Source organism: Pelodiscus sinensis, chromosome 5 (genome assembly GCF_052426305.1).
Source record: "Pelodiscus sinensis isolate ZL-2025 chromosome 5, ASM5242630v1, whole genome shotgun sequence".
In the NCBI taxonomy this organism is placed as follows: Eukaryota; Metazoa; Chordata; order Testudines; family Trionychidae; genus Pelodiscus; species Pelodiscus sinensis.
This window is the reverse complement of record NC_143056.1, coordinates 88,258,449-88,277,215: the sequence shown is the minus strand read 5'-3', so window position 1 is coordinate 88,277,215 and position 18,767 is coordinate 88,258,449. Positions and strand designations below refer to the sequence as shown.

Below are 18,767 nucleotides of genomic sequence, written 5' to 3'. Positions count from 1 at the left end.
GGCGGGGGGGAAGGGGAGATGTCCCCTGCCTCCGTGTAGAGGGGACATGTGAAGGGAAATCATCCTGCTGGGTCCTGCCCCGGGGTCGGGAGCATGTCACGTCTCTTTGCACAAGCATGTGCCTATTGGGCAATGGCCCCTGGGTGTCACGCAGCTGGAGCCACCTGCCCAAGGGTGGCATGGCACGTGCTCGCACGTGCACAGGTGTCTGCATGATCCGTGGAAGGCATGGCCCACGTGCGCGGTCCCTGGTCTCCCTCCCATCTCCTCCCCGAACTACTTAATTCAAACTACTTACCTGGTACGGTCTCCCTGGATGACACTGCTGGCGGTGACCATTCTGGTGTGCCCAGGTCAGGGCCCTCTGGTCCCGGCTCGATGTCCCCCTGGCTGGCACGGACCGCCCTGCCCCCCAATAGTTGGTGGAGGGCAGTGAAGTAGGGGCAGGTGGCAGCCCCTGCAGCGGCGCCGCCTCTTGTGGCCCTGGCGTACGCCTGGCGCAGCTGTTTAATTTTAATGCGCACCTGCTCCTGGGTACGCCTGTGTCCCCTGCTGGCCATGGCGGCTGCTATGCGCCCATAGACGGCTGCATTCCTCCTCCTAGTGCGGAGATCATGGACGTTGGGGGCCTGCCCCCAAACCTCAATTTGGTCCATGACCTCCGCACTAGACCAGGAGGCCGCGCGCCGTCTACGGCCCCTGGCTGGCCCCTGGATGCTGGGGGACTGGGCAGGGGACGTGTCACTGGCACTGGCCGCCTGGCTCATCCTGCAGCCACTGGTTCGGGGCAGAGACTCCTGGCAGGGCTGGCTGACTCTAGTGCCGTCTGGCCAGAGTCTTCCCCTTTAAGGGCCCGGGGCTGGGGGAGAGGAGAAGAGTTTTCCTGGTTGTGCCCAGAGAGGCCACCAGGGGGAACCTGGGAAGGGCTAGCCTCCCACTAGTTCGAACTAAAGGGCTACACAGCCCTTAGTTCGAACTAGCTAGTTTGAACTAGGCGTTAGTCCTCGTAAAATGAGGTTTACCTAGTTCGAACTAAGCGCTCCGTTAGTTCGAATTAAGTTCGAACTAACGGAGCGCTAGTGTAGCGCCTAGGAAAGTTAGTTCGAACTAACGTCCATTAGTTCGAACTAACTTTGTAGTGTAGACATACTCTAGGAGAATAGCAGACTGAGATTTCCTTTTTAATAGGAGGAATGTTTTGCAGTATGTGCTAGCTCATACTGCCATAAAAGAATCAATATCCTGACTCTCTAGTGCAGTTATTCCCAACCTTAAACCATGGACTGGCAAACCTATTCACAAACTTCTGGTCGACTAGTAACATTTTATTTTCATATGTGCATATTCATTATATAAATAATGAATATGCGCATATGCAAAGATGATGATGCTGGTCCACCAATTTATGTACCCTGGAGCCACCGTGAACAGCCAGCTTCAGCTGCGGCTGCTGCCCTCCATGCACCCGAGATATTGTTGTTGTTGTTCGTCCATCGTATTCGAAGAGGACCTTGACATCTAACGGGTTATGGACTGTTCATGGTGTGTCCGCAAATGGCTGATATGGCCGATACGGGCACGGAATGTTCTACCACTTGTCGGGCAGACATGTGTGGGCACCACTGTTGCAGCTTTTGCAACTCTGGCTTTACGGAGTGCTCGCTTCTCTTGTGCTATGGTTGTCCTTCTGGCTTCAGATGTTTGACAGCCTTGGTAGATCAGCGTGTGCCATGTTGATCGGTCTTGTGCCAGGGTCTCCCAGGAGGTCGTGTCAATATCCAGGGACTTGAGAGAGGCTTTAAGCGTATCTTTGTATCGCTTCTTTTGTACCCCGTGCGATCGCTTCCCTTGAAACAGCTCACCATAGAAGAGCTGTTTAGGGATGCGATGATCTGGCATGCTTGCAACATGGCCTGCCCAGCGTGTCTGAGCTTTCATCAGCAGGGTGTAAACTGACGGCAGACCTGCTCTGGAAAGGACTTCTGTGTCTGGCACCTTATCCTGCCACCGGATCCTCAGAAGTCTGCGGAGGCAAATCGTGTGGAAGTGGTTCAGTTGCCTAGCGTGCCTCCTGTATACAGTCCAAGTCTCACTGGCGTACATCAGGGTAGTTAACACTACTGCTCGATAGACTTTAAGCTTTGTAGCAAGGCTTATTCCACGGCGGTCCCACACTTTGGTCAACAGTCTGCCGAATGCAGAGCTTGCCTTGGCGACTCTGCAGTTGACCTCAATGTCAATTGTCACTGAGCGGGAGAGGGTGCTGCCAAGATATGTAAATTGGTCCACTGCTTGCAGCTTTTGTCCCTTCACTGTGATAGTGGGCACTTGATGCTGAGCTTTTGGAGCTGGCTGGTGCATCACTTCGGTTTTCTTTGTGTTGATGAGAAGGCCGAAGTTGTCACATGCTGCTGCAAATTTGTCCATGCTGGCTTGCATTTCCTGCTCTGATCCAGCATTCAGGGCGCAGTCATCAGCAAAAAGGAGATCTCGTAGCACAGTCTCCTTTATCTTGGTGACAGCCTGGAGTCTTCGCAGGTTAAACAGTTTCCCATCGGTCCTGTATCTCAGTCTGATTCCCAAGGAACTGTTCTGAAAGGCGTCTGACAGCATGGCTGAAAACATTATGCTGAACAGGGTCGGTGCCAGCACACACCCTTGCTTGACGCCGTTTGTGACGGGAAAGGCCTCTGAAGCTTCTCCATCATCCAAAACACGAGCCGTCATGCCGTCGTGGAACTGACGTACCATCAAGATGAATCTGTCAGGGCACCCAAACTTCAACATGATGCGCCACAGACCTTCGCGACTGACAGTGTCAAAAGCCTTGGTGAGATCCACGAAGGTGGTGTACAGTTCACGATTCTGCTCTTGACACTTCTCTTGAAGCTGTCGGGCTGCGAAGATCATATCCACCGTGCCACGCTCTTTGCGGAAGCCGCACTGTGTCTCGGGTAATAAACCCTGTTCCAGGTGGTTAATCAGACGATTCAGCAACACTCGTGCAAGGATCTTACCTGCGATGGAAAGCAGTGATATTCCTCTATGATTATCGCGAACTTGTCGATTTCCTTTCCTCTTGTAGAGGTGTACGATAGATGCGTCTTTCAGTTCCTGAGGAATAGATCCTTGATTCCAGAAGGACTGGAACAGCTGAGTGAGTTTGTTGACAAGCACTGCACCACCACCCTTATAGACTTCCGCTGGAATCGCATCAGATCCTGGGGCCTTGCCACTGGACAGCTGGCTGATGGCCTGTAAGGTTTCAGTCTCTGATGGTGAGACATCCAGGCTGTGGTTGATATCCGCCTGGGGCATTCTATCAATCGCCTCGTTATTGATGGAAGATGGGCGGTTCAGTACGGATTGGAAGTGCTCAGCCCAACGCTGTAAAATCAGAGCCTTCTCAGTAATGAGAGTTGCACCATCTGAGTCCAGTAGATGGGAACTCCCTGAGGGCTGAGGTCCATACAAGGATCTAAGGGCTTCGTAGAACCGTTTGGCATCGTTTCTATCAGAAAACTTCTGGATTTCATCTGCTTTGGCACTCAACCAGGAGTCCTGCATCTTACGAAGCTTGCTCTGTACGATCCTGCGAATGTTGTTGAAGGCATTTTTCTTAGCTGTTGACAATGGGTCATTCTGGTGAGCACGGTGAAGGCGATGCTTTTCAGCAAGTATGGCCTTGATCTCTTCATCGTTTTCATCAAACCAGTCCTGCTGTTTCCTGTGTGAGGGTCCAAGAACCTTTAGTGCAGAAGAGTGCACAATATCCCGGAAGCGTTCCCAGTCCTTCTCAGCATTTTCCTCTAATTGCAGCTCTAAAAGTTGGTTGCCAAGATCTTCTGCTAGTAAAGTTGCTGTGTTGGGGTTCCTCAGTCTACTGACATTGATCTTTTTCATCACAGCTTTGTTTCCCTGCGGACGTCTCTTTGGCTTGATGTAAAAGCTTAATTTGGAGATGATAAGTCTGTGGTCAGTCCAACAGTCAGCACTCGGCATGGCCTTGGTCACCCTTACATCCTGTCTGTCTTTCCTCCGCACAATGACATAATCAATGAGATGCCAGTGCTTAGAGCGTGGGTGCATCCAGGACGTCTTTTTGCGAGTGGGCAGGCGGAAGATGGTATTGGTGATGATCAAATCATGAGCCGCACATGTCTTCAGTAATAGTAGGCCATTGCTGTTACATTTACCGATTCCATTTTTCCCAATGACGCTATCCCAGGCAGTGTGATCAGATCCTACTCTTGCGTTGAAATCGCCAAGTAGAATCAGCCTGTCAGTGCGCTTCACGGATGAGAGTAGGGCATCGAGATCTTCATAAAACTTGTCCTTTACTTCATCCGGATTCGTCATTGTGGGCGCGTAAGCGCTGATCAGTGTGGCTTGCTTTCCTCTCGGTAGTGGAAGATGCAGTGTCATGAGTTGGTCATTCACGCCCTTGGGAAGGCTGGCAAGTTTGCGGACAAGATGATTCTTAACCGCAAAGCCAACTCCAGATTCACGACGTTCGTCACTGCTGCGTCCACGCCAGAAGAATGTGTAACCACCTCCTGTTTCCATGAGCTGACCTTCATTTGCTAGACGAGTTTCACACAGTGCCGCAATATCGATGTTAAATCTTGTGAGCTCTCTGGCGACCAGGGCTGTTCTTCTTTCTGGTCGGTCTGCTGAAGGGTTGTCTTGAAGCGTGCGTACGTTCCATGTGCCAATAGTGAGTGGTGTCACCTTGCATTTTGTTTGAAATTTTATTGTTCGACCGCATGAGATGGGATCCCCTCCAGCCGCGGTAAGCTGGCCAGGGTTCTATGAAGCAAACAATGTTTAGGGCCCCTTTTCTAGCCCCTTCCTCTTACTACGGAGGTGAGCAGTGCAATCCTAAAGAGGGCTGCTCAGTCACTCAGGTAGACGCCGAATCCAGCTGTTGCTTTCACCAGCAAGAAGACGACCATTAGACCTGAGCCGCCTGTGTGCAGGTCCGCGGCTACAGCTCCCAGTGTATCCACACCTGCTGCTTCGTCGCTCGCCCGTCGCCACAGGACTTAGGAGATGTCGAGATGTCAAGACTTGCGCGTGAATTGGATTAAAGTGAGGGAGAGGTGCGCATAGTCAGCCTCACTCTCTCTTCCCAGATTCCATCTTACTCCAATGGCAGGACTAATGTTGAGACGGTTGGAGATGGGCTGGGCGCAGTGGTTGACCAGGGCATCTTTCATGTCTTGCCGTGCTCTTAGTGTACCACATCGCTTGCAGAAACCACCTTCATGACCATTGGTCCTATTCTAGTAGGTCTCATCCGCTCGATCCGCCGGAGTCTGTCTTCACATGCTCGGGATAGACAAGTCCCTATCTCACCGAAGGTCGATGACCCGACAGCTACTCTCAACCTGGTTTAGCCAGCCTGTCGAAGCTGTTGCCCGGGGTGTGGCTGCTGCACATGCTACAGCTACTAGGAGCCACAGGTGAGAGTTGAGTGACAAGTGGGGACCAAAGGTGGACGAGCGCCCTAAAAGGACACGACATGCCCGTACATCAGAGGTGCTACCCCTCCCTGAACACCCCATACACCCCGAGATATACACCAGCCCTGGTCCCGGAGCAGCCAGCAAGGGCATGGCCTGGCAGTGTGCTGTGGGCTGGCCACCAGAGATTCACAGCTCAGCACCAGCCCAGAGACCAGCAGATGATTGGACTCAAGTTACAATCATCGCTACTCAACAAACCAGCTCATTCTTTACAACAGGAGTGAGCAAAGTGCGGCCTGTGAGCTGGATCTGGTCTACCACCACTATGTTTACCTGCGCTTTTGCAGGTATCAAAGAACTGAAGCTCTTGTTAGCGCTGTGACGGGGAGTACATAGCCTGCACTGAAGCAGATGGGGTTAAAACCCAGTGGGCGGAGGAAGTCCTGCCCCTTCACCCAGACTGGGCATGCTCCAAATGCTGGGGCAGCATAAAAGGCAGAAGAGCAGCTCAGTCTGGGTGGACCAGCAAAGGATAAGGACCTCCAGCTGGTGCTCTTGAGCTGCAGCAGCCAGTGACTCAGACAGTGGGAACCAGAGCTCCTGCGGAGTTCCAGGGAGATGCTGCTGCCAGGGAATCAGAAGACCCAGCTACTGCATGGGACGCTGACCCAACAGAAGCAGTAGGAAGTAACCCAGGGAGGGTGCAGGGGCAGCCTCTCCCACCCAGATACACTCAGTGTGTTTTAGCCAGATTCCCAGCCAAGGGAGTGGCAGACCGTTCTGCTGCTCACAGGGCCCTGGGTTGGGACCCTGTGGAGTAGGGTGGGCCCGGGTACCCCTACCAGGCATTTGCCCCAACTCTGGCTATTAGGCCACACTGTCCTGATCCAAGGGCTGTCTACTCTGACACTTAGGCCACACTGCCCTGAGACCTGTGCCACCTAGCATCTCTAGTCTGTAGGGCATACTGCCCCACATGAGGGGTCACTAACAGAGGCTATTTGTTGACTTTGGACCAGTGGGCTATACAGCCCTGTGAGCAGGGCTGCTTATGGACTCTGGGTTACCCTGAGACAAGGGAAGATCAGACGGCCAGCTACCTTGTGACCAAGCAGGTGGTGTCCGCACTCTGGAATATACTCACACTTGTGACAGGGAGTGCATACGACGCCACAACCACGAATCATCATTTGCAGCCCATGCAAGTGGTGGGAAGTGACATCCTGGTCTGAGCTGTTTCCTGCCACTCGCATGGGCTGCAAATGGTGATTTGCGGGCAATGAGAGTTGCGATCACCTGATACCTGCAAAAGGGTAGGTAAACATAGCAGCGGCAGTCCACCAGGGACTAACCCTGACAGGCTGCTGTTTTTATATTGCCCACTCCTGCTAAACCATATGCTATACAGGAATATGAATGGCAACATACTTCAGGTGCTATATCTCCATGACTGCAGGGTTGGCACCATTGCCTGACACAGCCCTGTGACTAGTACTGATATAGTATAAGACCAGCACATAACAACAACAGTGTGGCATGCACGTGTGTTTTCCAACTCCTATTTCAATAGTCTAGGGCAGCAAATGGGGTCTAAAAGAACCATTAAATAGTTAATATATAAAAGCCAAAAATGGATTCCTTGACTGGGGTCCTTCTCCAATGCTTATAGGTCACAAATAATTAATAATTTTGAACGTCTGAAATGCCTCAATTGTAGAAAACCAAAAACTTGTTTCTGTCAGAATAAAAAACCTTGTTCTTGAAGTAATTGAAATTAGGTCCAAACCACCATCTTCTATCATGAAGAAACAGCCAAAACAGACCATCCCTAAGACAGCTCACCTGAGAATGAAAAGGGTGGACTTTGATTGCCATTTGCATGAGCTAGATGCCTATCATGTTTTGATTTAAGGATGTATCAATTGCCACATAGAATCTATTAAGACTACCAAGAGTAAAAAGACTGTTGACCCTCGGAAGGAAGGAAGGAAGGAAGGAAGGAAGGAAGGAAGGAAGGAAGGAAGGAAGGAAGGAAGGAAGGAAGGGATTTTGCTCCAGAACCTATTTTGTAGTTGGAAAATCCGATCATATATTTATAAAGCTAGTGTTGAATTTCCACCTCTCACTTGCCACCTGCAGAAAAAAGTTCTCACATACATGAAGTTTAAATCTTGTTGCCATAAATACTGAGGTATATTTCTTATAAACAGATATGATTTGTTGTTTCTCTGGTTTTGTCATGCACATATGTTTTTGTTTCAGAGGAAATGAACAAATAATGTAATCATCAAGTGATCTGTCCCCTTTCACCTGATCCTAGCTTCTAGCAAACAGAGGTTAGGAACACTGCTTATTCTGGTTAATGGTCATTGATGCCTAATTGACACTCACTACTAGTTTACTTAGATTTTTACATGTTTCCCAAGTTTGGAGGATAAGCATCCACCTTAATGAAGAATTATTGTTAAATAGATATAAAATGTGTTTTAATAACTTTGCTCAACTTCAAGAGGACAAAGTCTAAAAAAGAGGACATTTCTCTAGAGATGTAAGATAATAAGCTTCCTTAAGAGACCTCTTTCTTCATCAGGTCATTGGCTTGAAACTTATTCTTTTAATATCACTCCTCAATTGCCTGATTATCATTTTTCCATCATGAAGCCTCCTATCTTTTAAAATGGAGCATTCGTCATATGAAAATATGTCTTACTTCATCCAAAAGGTAGATGAAAATAAAGAGTAATAATGAACCTGCTATAAACAATGGCCAAGTGGGTGAAGTCAAAACACTAGCATTGTTCTACATGTTCAGCATCACACAAGCTCCAGTCTCATTCCTGTTTTCTTTTTCTTTTTTTTCTACTCAGTATCCTGCTTTGTTCATATTGTGGTAAAATTCCAGAAATACACATTTTTGTGATTTCATTATTTAAATATAATGTTAAAATGTTAAAGGAAAAGTATCTCTGTTAAATCAAAATTAATGTGATGAAATTAAAGTAAGTAATGCTTACTCTTTATCAAAACCACCATAAACTTAACTATCCATCTACAGCTAACACTGTAGTACCAAAATGTCTAACAAGCATCAATGAATGCTTCATAAAACCCATGGGATGAAACAAAATATAAATATTTCTATTTTACAGAAGAGGAACAAAGTCATAGAGGGAGGGTAAGAATGACTTTCCCAAAGAAAGTCTTTGCCACAGTCAGGAATTAAGCTCAGATCTCCTGAATCTTTCTCAAGTGTTTAAGCCACAAGACCAGTGATGGGCAACCTAGGCTAGTGAGGCTGCAAGATGGTCTCCTGGGTCAGGGCAATTTTGCTAACTATGCTTGCGTACCTGGAATTTGCCGGATGTGCCAGCTGAACCGTAGCAGTGGTTTGACTGGCTGCAGAGGGAGCTTGTGGTTCTTCCAATTAATGCTGCGTGCCATCAGCACATGCTTCACTTCACCAACCTTTGCTTTAAAAGTGCATGTCGCTTTAGTAATACCGGTAGGAAAAAAACTACGTGGACAAAAACCAGCAGAATCTGGCAACTCTGTGTCCAGGCAACAATAAACAAAATGTCTTGTGGGCCACACACAGAACTCCAATGGGGTACATGCGGCCCATGGATCACAGGTTGCCTACCACTGCACAAGACGATGCTTCTTTCCCTGGACTGAGTCTCATCCAGCTACTTTTCAACTACAATCCATTTTCCCTTATATACTAAGACAACTGGAAAACAACACTGGCCATCCTTGATGAGAAAATAATGTGGAGCTGAGCATTAATCACATAGTGAGGACATTGCAGCAGTGGAGTAATGGGCTGTGCGTAGGTGGATCTCTTTTCAGTAATGGGGCCTTTGCCCAGTAATTAATAATTTATACTCTTCTTTTTTTCTTGATTTCTTTCTTCTGCTATGTACGTTTAAAAAACAGAATAAACTATGTGCAGAAAAATGTACTTCTTTTGTGTACAGAAGAATTGGACAAAACCAAAATATTGAAAAGCAACACTGCAGGAATAAATTGGAATATTTGAATTAGCCCTATTGACTGCTTTCATGTTAACATCTTTACAAAGTCATAGAATCATCAAAAATCATTTGTAAGCACACAAAATAAATACAGAGACATGCTCAGTAGGGACAGGCAATTGATTCATTTTCAGCAATTGCTTGAACCTCATCAGCTTGGCATTTTCAAAGCAACACTGGTTGTAAAGGCAGAGAAGGGGAAAAAATCAGAAGGGATCTGTTGTTAGTGTACCACCATGATAAGCACAGAGCTACCTACAAGACTTAAGTTTTATGGAAATCTCCAGTTTTGTCCAATAATCACTCATCTTGGGAAAAAATAAACAAAGAATATCACGAGTCTAAAACTCGCAATATCTCATCTATTGCTCAACTGCAAGCAATGAACACCAAGAGCCACTCAGAAGAGCTAGTTTGTTATTTCAGTACAAGTGGCTTTTTTGGGGGAAGGGGTTGGCTTGAATCTATTTCTAACTGACAAACTAAACTGAAATAAGAGTCTCCAAACAGTCCTTTAAATCAGTTTATCTAAGTAAGCTTAAAATCCCATTTTACACTAAATTCATGCAACTTCATATGTAAGCAATCTTTTCAAGTAGCTTCAAGGGTGTTCTAAGGTATGTGCACCACAAGGGACTCTCACAAGGGACTGCCATACTCCTTTCCTCTCAGCCAGCCCTTACCTGTGGCAGTAAGGGGGCAAGCCATAGAGCAGGAAGTCCCATGCAGGTCCAACCCACTGGGGAATCCTCCTGTGACTAACTACACCAGCTTTAGCAGTGCTTTGCACTAGTGACATCCTGCACAGCAGTCTGGATGAAGAAGAGAATTTGGTCTTCTCTGGCACATGCATGTGTGGGCACATTCATGTGTGCGCACATGTGTCTACATGTGTGTAAACTATTCAAAACGGACTACAACTACTCACAACACATCTATGATCCAGTTCTAATAATTATATCTAATTTTGAAAATAATGTAGACTTTCTTCTATTTCTTCATGTTTTAGAAAATGGAAGAAAAACGTAGAATAGTCTCTGTATCAACTGCACATTCAGCCTTCTGATGGCACTTCACACCAAACCAGATATATAACTGTTCTTTACAGGATTTTAATTAAGATTTAAAGATTTCTAATCAATGTTTAATAAAGCTTTTCATTGTTCCTATTTTGTAAATAGTTTACTTACCAATATCTGTTTCCTTGTGATTTTTTATATATTCAGCCAGCTCAAAATTTCCTGCTATTATGGCTACCTAAAAGATAGTAAAATAGCTCAAATTAATATGTGCTCAGAGACATATACCATGCAACTATATGTTTTTTACAGAGTCAGATATTGGTACCCACAACATACATTTAATGTTCAATAACAAAATGAGACAAAGTGCATTTATTTTGTATCTTTGACCCTCTCTCCCCCAAACAGAATACTGTTATATTTGTGTTAATTTTCTGAAACATAGTACAAAGAAATGGGAATCTCTATCACAGACATAGACAATGCAGGGAATGCTTCAATGGGAGCAGGGAAGAAAATAGAGCCCAGCCAAGGCCACCTCCTTTAAACCAGAACTGTAAAGGGGAGAGCCATTATTATGGGGGTACTAGGACCCAGCTGATGTTTCCCCCGCATGGAAGCTTGGGAGAAAGCTGCAAAGTGGAGCCAGCCAGCCACTGGAGCACAAGCAGCCAAAGCAAGGACCTTTGGTCCCTTGAAGAATTGTCTTCATTTTTGACTGGACTGCCTCTGACCTGTGCTGACTGGCTGCTTGTTCCAACAATCTCCATCTGTATGCAGACCACAGTATCTCCATCTGAGCATCAGTTCTCTTCCTCACTTCTTTGTCTTCCACACCATCTTCCATTCAGTGTTCCCTCTGCCTTCCCTTTGGCTGATCCCCTATGCATTAAGCCCACCCACAAATAAAAATAAATGAAACATTGAGGGTACATCTACACAGCAGGGTTAAAGTCAAATTAAGCTATGCAACTTGAGCAACTTTTAGTCCTATCTACACAGCAGGAAGTCTGAGAAAGAGCACTCTTCCTCCAACTTCCCTTACTCCTCGTAAAATGAAGTTACAGGAGTCAAATTTGGGTGAGCCTACATAGCAGCATTATTTCAAAATAACCTCCATTATTCTGAAATAACTATGTGAGCGTCTACACAGATAGCCCACTATTTAGAAACAATTTCAAAATAACGGATGGCTTATTTCGGAGTTTGTGTACCTCATTCCACAAGGAATAACGCTTCTTCTGAAATAGCAATTTTGGAATATCAGTAGAGTGAATGCTACAATGCTGCTATTTCAAAATAGCTTCTCTCCCCCCCGCCCCCAGCCATTCAAAGTAATTACTCCCCAGTGCTTCCTGGGGTTCTAAGTCGAGGTAACACATCCACATTAATGGAGCCTGCCTCGGGCTGATTTCTAGACTTCCCTGTAGTGTAGAAGCGATATTTCAAAATAAGCTATTTTGGAGTACTTCTTCCAAAATAGCTCATTCTGAAATAATCGTGAAGTGTAGACATAGCCAAAGTAAGAAGACCTCCACTTCAACATTATTTTGATATTATGTCAAAATAACTGCTTGTAGTGTAGACACGGACTATGTTATTTTGGAATAACATCAGTTATTCTGAAATAACACTGCTGTGTAGATGTACCCTAAGGAACTAACATGACATTTGCTCTTATCGCATCAGTGTCTCTGGTTGCATGAGTGATGTTCTGTAATTTGAGGAAGCACTCTGTAACTCCCATTGTCTTCATTTTTATATCATTGTGATCTTACATATAAAGCATGCCTTGTAAAGTATCGGGGTAAAAGTTATGATTTGCTGAAAGTAATTTCTCTATCCCTATCTGTAGAGCATGGATGCACAGGAAGTTATGAGATTGTGTTGTATAGATGTTGTGAAAACATGCTGTAAATTGAGGAATCAGGCAGATATTAGCTCTGGAGAGACAAGAGCAAGGAGAGTAACCAATGCCTAGGAGGGGTGTCAGACAGCTACCAAGGGCCATTGTCCAGTAAGGGAACCACAATGTAATGACTCACCAGCTTGAGACCACACCAGGGGAATTACTCAACTTTGTTTGGAGACTCAGCAATTCCTCAAGACATGCCTGGACTTGTGCTCCCCAAGCACATGGGACTAAGAGTATAAAACTAAACATAGGGGCCCATGCTTGGCCTATCTCCTGCCCCACCATGCTGTAAGTAGCAAGGATACTCCGCAGACTCCAACACAGGGACTGGAACAGATTTCAAGGCTGAAATCTGTGTATTATGGACTACAGGATCCACCGGGGTGAGAAAAATCTTCCGGATCAACTTGTTCCCCAGACTAATAGGGATGAGAGTTTAGACTGTGTGTTTAAATTTTCTTTTGGTAATTACTATGACTTTTTATTTAACAGTTAGTGTTTAAATTTGATCATTGTGGTCAATACTCTTCTTTTACCAAATATCGTTGCAAGTGAGTTAGTATGAAGTGTGGGGCAAATCTGCTCAGCTTTTACAAAAGTTTGTGTTTGGTAAATTTCCATCAATTAAGTGGTGAACCAATTAATAAATTGCATAGTATATCCTTGAAGCACAATAAGTACTAGAAGCCAGGGCCACCAATGGAGAGGGATGGCAAAGAGGGCAGCTGTACTGAGGCCCAGCAATGTAAAAGGACCTGGGGCTCCTGTCCACTGCTGCTGCTACTTCACAGTGGCAATGGAAATGGCCAGAGCCCTGGGCCCTTTAAATTGCTACCAGAGCCTGGGGCAGTGCACACCCAGCAGTGCTTATGGGTTAGTGGGGAAGGCTAGCTCCCAGCCCACCTCCTTTAACATCAGGCCACACCTCTTCTGGAGGTCCAGAGCTGGGGCCCTCCCAGTCCTAGTGAAGTCTATCCTCAACCCCGCTAGGAGCTGGAGGGGGATTTATCTGGTGTCATACTCTGAGAAAGTCATAAGTGTCTCTGGGAGCATTTATACAATCTGGCTGGGTGTTGGGCTCCACATGCGGTTGTGCTAGGTGGTAACAGTGCCTGTTGAAGTTGCTGCTGGCAACTAGCAAGACATTATGAAACAGAGCCCACACTGGAGAAAGTTAAGGGGGCACAACTGTCCCACAATCCCAGGCCACCCCTGAGTGGGGGAGATCCTCCACCGTGTTATAACTCCTTCACCCACCATGTGTCTGTCTTGTCAGATTATAAGCTCTTCAGGGCAAAGACATATTTGTGTTGTCTGTCTCTTTGTCTGCCCTGGTCCTGCACTGCTCCCGAAAGCATCTAGCATGTCTTTTTGGCCCCTAGGTGAGTGTGTGTGGGGTGGAGTGGTGTCAGGAGGTCTCCACATGTTGTCCTCACCCCAAGTGTTGATTCACAACTTCCAATGTGGGTAGGGGGCAGCATGGAGAGCCACCTATCCTCCCACCCTCAGGGACCACAAGGAAGCTCCTGGCACTTCCACTTCTAGAAACAGCAAATGGGCAGGGAGCCTGCCTGAGCCCCACTGTGCCACCAATTGGGAATACCTACCCTCTCCTGCACCTCAACTCCTCACCACTATCCCTGAGCCTCTTCACCCACTCCAAGTCCCTCCCAGAGTCCCTCCCCTCCACACTCCATCCTGAACCCCAACCCCTTGCCTCCAGCTCAGCCCAGAGATCCCTCCCACACTCTGAACCCCGTGGCCCCAGCCCAGAGCCCACATCATTTGCCCCATGCTGGGAAATGTGAGTTAGAGTGGGGGAAAGCAAATGAAGCCAAAGGGTGATGGAGTGAGTGGGGGTAGGGCCTCCAAGAAGGGGCAAAGAAGGGGCAGGGCAGGGGGCAGATCAACGGTGTTTGGGTTTGCATGATTAGACAGTTAGCAACCCACTTCAAAGGTCCGTAGAGCCGGGGCTCCAGTCCAAGCCCAAATGTCTGTATTGCAATTCAAACAGAACTTTAACCAGAGCTCCCTGATTAAATAATGCAAGTATCTCCATTGTCTGTGTACAGAAGTACTCACAGACACTCTTATAACCCTTTCCCTTTTCCCCACTCTTGCCCCCCAATATTTTTTCACCTTTCAGGGTTCTCATTGCCTCCTTACTTCAGTGAGTACCACACTTTTTCCAGACAACAATCTGGCTTCTCTCCAGTTAGGAACAATGGGAAGTAGTGGTCATCTTTCTCGAGAGTAGTAAAAACTGCCGCATGTTTTGGTTGTAAAGCTTAGCTGAGGGAAACTTGTGGCCTCAGGCCTATTACAGTGAGAACAGGTGGTCATTTTGAAACAGGAAAACACTTTGGAAATTTAGTGCTGAGGGAGAAAAGTTTATTCACTGGCTCTGTTAGCTCATAAAATGTCAGGCAATGAAGTAAATACATTTTTTTCAGAGTGTGAGATGTATAAAGATTGGAGCTTATGTAGGCAGTGATTTTTTTAGGTATTGTACCAGAAAAAGGTGAGACTCAGAACAAATTTTGTAAAATGTACACTTTTAAAAATTACACTCTAATTATTAATTCACTTAAAATGCCCTATTGTCTATAGAAAACAAAGTTTGGATTCTCACTGTAAATTAAAAACTCAGTATAACAAGCACTTCCATATATATATGATGGTAAAATAATTATATTTTAATTAATTTGGATAAGCCCAAATTATTTGTACAGTATGTATCATTCTGCTACTAGTGCAAACTCAAATATCTGCGCCATATGTTTGGACCTCAAGGTGAATGTGCAAACTTGTATCTTACTTTAACTTTAGAAAAAGTCTCATTAATACTTATGAATATGGGTGTTTGCAGCAGAGATGATTCAGAAAAAAGTAAGAAAGGGTTGCTTCCTTTTCCCCTCTGCTCAACTCCCAATATATATAGCCATGGCTACTTTTCTGAGACATTCCTGAGTTCTGAAACGGTCTCTCCATTACTCTCCTCCCTCTCCCTCCCCAACCTGAAACACATACATCTCTTTAAAGATTTAATTAGAAACCAGAAGTTCAGATTATCTTTGTGGAGGCCTGTGACAGGGTCTGCCCCCCTTGCACTGAACAGGAGGGGGGCAAGCATGCCTATTGGGTGGAGTACACCCTCCCCCATGGCCCTGCTGGGCATGCTCCCAGGGCAGCCTAGGTATAAAAGCCCGCAAAGTAGCTCAGTGCGGGGGACCTCCGGAGCGGGAAGAGCTGCCGCATGAGCGCTGGAGCCACTGCCCCGGCCACAACCGCTGCTGCCGGAGCAAGCACCGCCAGACCAGCTGTCCCCAACACTACCATCCCCGAGCTGAGTGCATCTGCAACACCGGCCATGCCGTACGGCCCACCAATCTGCTGTCACTGCACTAGCCGTAGATGTACCAGACGCCGAGCTGGCCAACGCCACTGCCGCTGTCAGAGCCTCATCTCCAGGTGGGACCGCTGCCAGTCAGAGGGAGGAGGTAAGGAGTAACCCAGGGTGGGGAGCAGGAAAAACCCCTGCGGGCTCGGCAGGTTTCGGGGAAAACTCCCCGCCAAGGCAGTGGTGGGAACCACCCACCACTGATAGGGCCCCGGGTTGGGGTCCGGTGGAGAGGGCGGGCCTGCCCCCCCTCCCCCATACCTCCTTCCCAGACCCCAGATTAAGCGTGGTGTTTAAAGGACTAGGCCTCCGGGCCTGTGTTTGAAGGACTAGGCCTCGGGGCCAAACTGCGTGGGGCTAGATACCCCACCACAAGGCCCCAGCATAAAAACATTGTGAAATAATCACCTTTTTATCACAGGTGCTGACTTTTCTTTTTTACCAGTTGGTATTTCACCCCTGCTCTGTCCCAAGGCCCTGATCCCACTCAATCTCCTCTTCCAAGGTGCTGACAAACTCCACCTCTCTCCACCTCTGCTCTGCCTCTTCCAAAAACCCCATCATCCACCACCCCTTTTTCCCTACCCCCTTCATTGCCTCCTGATCATGTTCACTCCTCTCCACCCGCTCTTCCTAACATCCCTCACCTGGCCACCTCTCCCTGCTGCTCACTCCTTTCTGCCCCCTCCAGTCATAAGGGTGAGAGATGGGAAGGGAGGGTGGAGAGGAGTAAGCAGCAGGGGCCTCAGAGGACGAGGCAGAGTAGGGCACGAAGAGACTCAGCACAAGCAAGGATATGGGGGAAAAAGGCTGAGGGGAATGAGGCCTCAAGGCGGAGTGTGGGTAGGACCACAGTCTTTGTGTGCTGAACAGCCCTATGTTTTTCCATGGGTGCCTGAGCCACAGAACACCTACAGGAGTCGGCACCTATAATTTTAACCATTTGTCATGGGTTAAGAAAGTTAAATCTGTGCAGTCTGAGATTTAACCTCCCTTATCTGGTCATTATTTGACAACTGAAGTCCCCTAAACAAGCCACTACTGCTTAAATATCTCACATTAACAAATTCATTTCCAATATACTCCTTTTATTAGAGCACCACATAAAGCCCAAAAGGTGTTTTATATCCTGCCTGACAGGTTCACATCATAATAATTTCAAAAGTCTCAACTTTCCTCTGTAAATTATTTCAGGGGGCTCTAAGAAATTCACAGTCCATTCTGGTCAATTTCATAGTCATAGGATGTTAAAAATTGTTAATTTCATGATTTCAGCTACTTAAATCTGAAATTTAACAGTGTTGTAATCTAAGGGGTTCCTAACTTATAAACAGATTGGGGGAGTGCCACAGGGTTATTGTAGGAGGGCATGCTTCAAGACTGCTACTTTCACTTCTATACTGCCGTTGATAGCAGCACTGCCTTCAGAGCTGAATGCCTGGCCAACATCCGATCCACTGCTCTCCAGCTATCTAGATCTGAAGGCTGCACAGAAGTAAGAGTGGCAGTACTGTGACCCCACCCCCAATAACTGTGACCCGCCTACAATTCCCTTTTGGGTCAGAACCCCCAATTTGAAAAATTCTGATCTTCCCTGTAACACCTGTATAACACAGGGTAAAAGGACACAAAAGGCCAGATTTAACAGGTGAGGACCAGATTTCATGGTCCATGATGCATTTTTCATGGCCGGGAATTTGGGAGGGCCCTATTCATAGATATTTCAATTACATTATTCACTGTAAACACAATTCATTAGATTTTACACTCTTTGGGGAAGGTACCATCTTTTTGTTCCGTATTGTGCCTAGTACAATGGAGTTCTAGTCTATGACAAGGGCTCCCTGGCACTTTGGTAATACAAATAATAAATAATTTTTCAGAATTTTTTTAAATCAGAAGATATTGAGAATGTTTGATTAAGTGAACAGCACCAAGCATAAATGAAAGCATAACCATACTCTGAGATTAGACAAACATATGTATGTTAATTATCTATACATATATTTACAAACACACAAGAGTTGTACAGATGTATTTTAAAAATTGATCATCAGCAAAAAGTAGTGGGAATGTGCAACCTATACATTTTTCCTATTAAAATAACTGGCCACAATATAAATTAGTACAATGTAAAATGTTTACTGGGAATAAATGTGTGATTTTTTTTTCTTTTCACAGTTTCAACAGTAGGGAAACTCTGTGCCTTGATATGTTCAGTTGTGATACATCAAAGTTGATGTATTAGTAATAGTAAAATCTAGGAGTCATTAACAATGGATCAAATCAGTTCCCATTTCAACTGGATTGCAGTCCAAGGAGTACAGAAAGGATTACCTTCTTAACTGCATCAGAACCTTCTTAGACTCCCTATCCATTCCTCTGAAAAAAATCTGGTCTGAAAGAAGGGGATCGGAGGGTTACATGTTGGACTGATATGTGTGCTGTGTACTGTCATCCAGAAAACAGAAAGGAATCTGCTGAAAATGTAATAGTCTCTAAAGCTGTATCAATTTTTTAACCCCTTTTCTGCGGTTTTAGGAAAATATTCAGGAGAAAACACCCTATCAGGAGATGGAAGCCTGGTCAGTACAGCAGGTGATGGGGTGAAGGAAACTTACAGTCAGTCAGGAGACACAAGACCTCCATGCAGACAGAGCTGGACTCCAGTATATCTCATATAATTGACATTGCTCTTGCAAGATTTCCATTTTTTTGAGACAACCCACTGCCTACTTTCAGTCCATGGGCTCAGTTGGCTACTTCAAGTCCCATCCCCCTTTTCCCAACAGCCTGGGGCTCAGGGTTTGTTTGTTTTCTGTTTTTGTTTTGTGGCGTGTGCCTATTTCCTTGTAAAGGACCAATTTGGACCAAAAGCCATACTACTCTATTACAGAGAGAGACTACTGAACTGGAATTCATTTACAA

At 46.2% G+C, this 18,767-nt stretch overlaps 1 protein-coding gene across 10 annotated transcripts in view; it reads right to left on the bottom strand.

Moving 5' to 3' along the window:
- The window catches only part of SHANK2 (SH3 and multiple ankyrin repeat domains 2), a 688,250-nt gene that overhangs the window by 484,834 nt on the left and 184,649 nt on the right, over positions 1-18,767 (bottom strand). For all 10 annotated transcript variants that reach the window (XM_075927688.2, XM_075927690.2, XM_075927695.2 and 7 more), the window contains one exon: positions 10,693-10,759. In XM_075927688.2, coding sequence (XP_075783803.2) covers positions 10,693-10,759 — 67 coding nt within the window. The remainder of the gene's footprint in view (positions 1-10,692; positions 10,760-18,767) is intronic.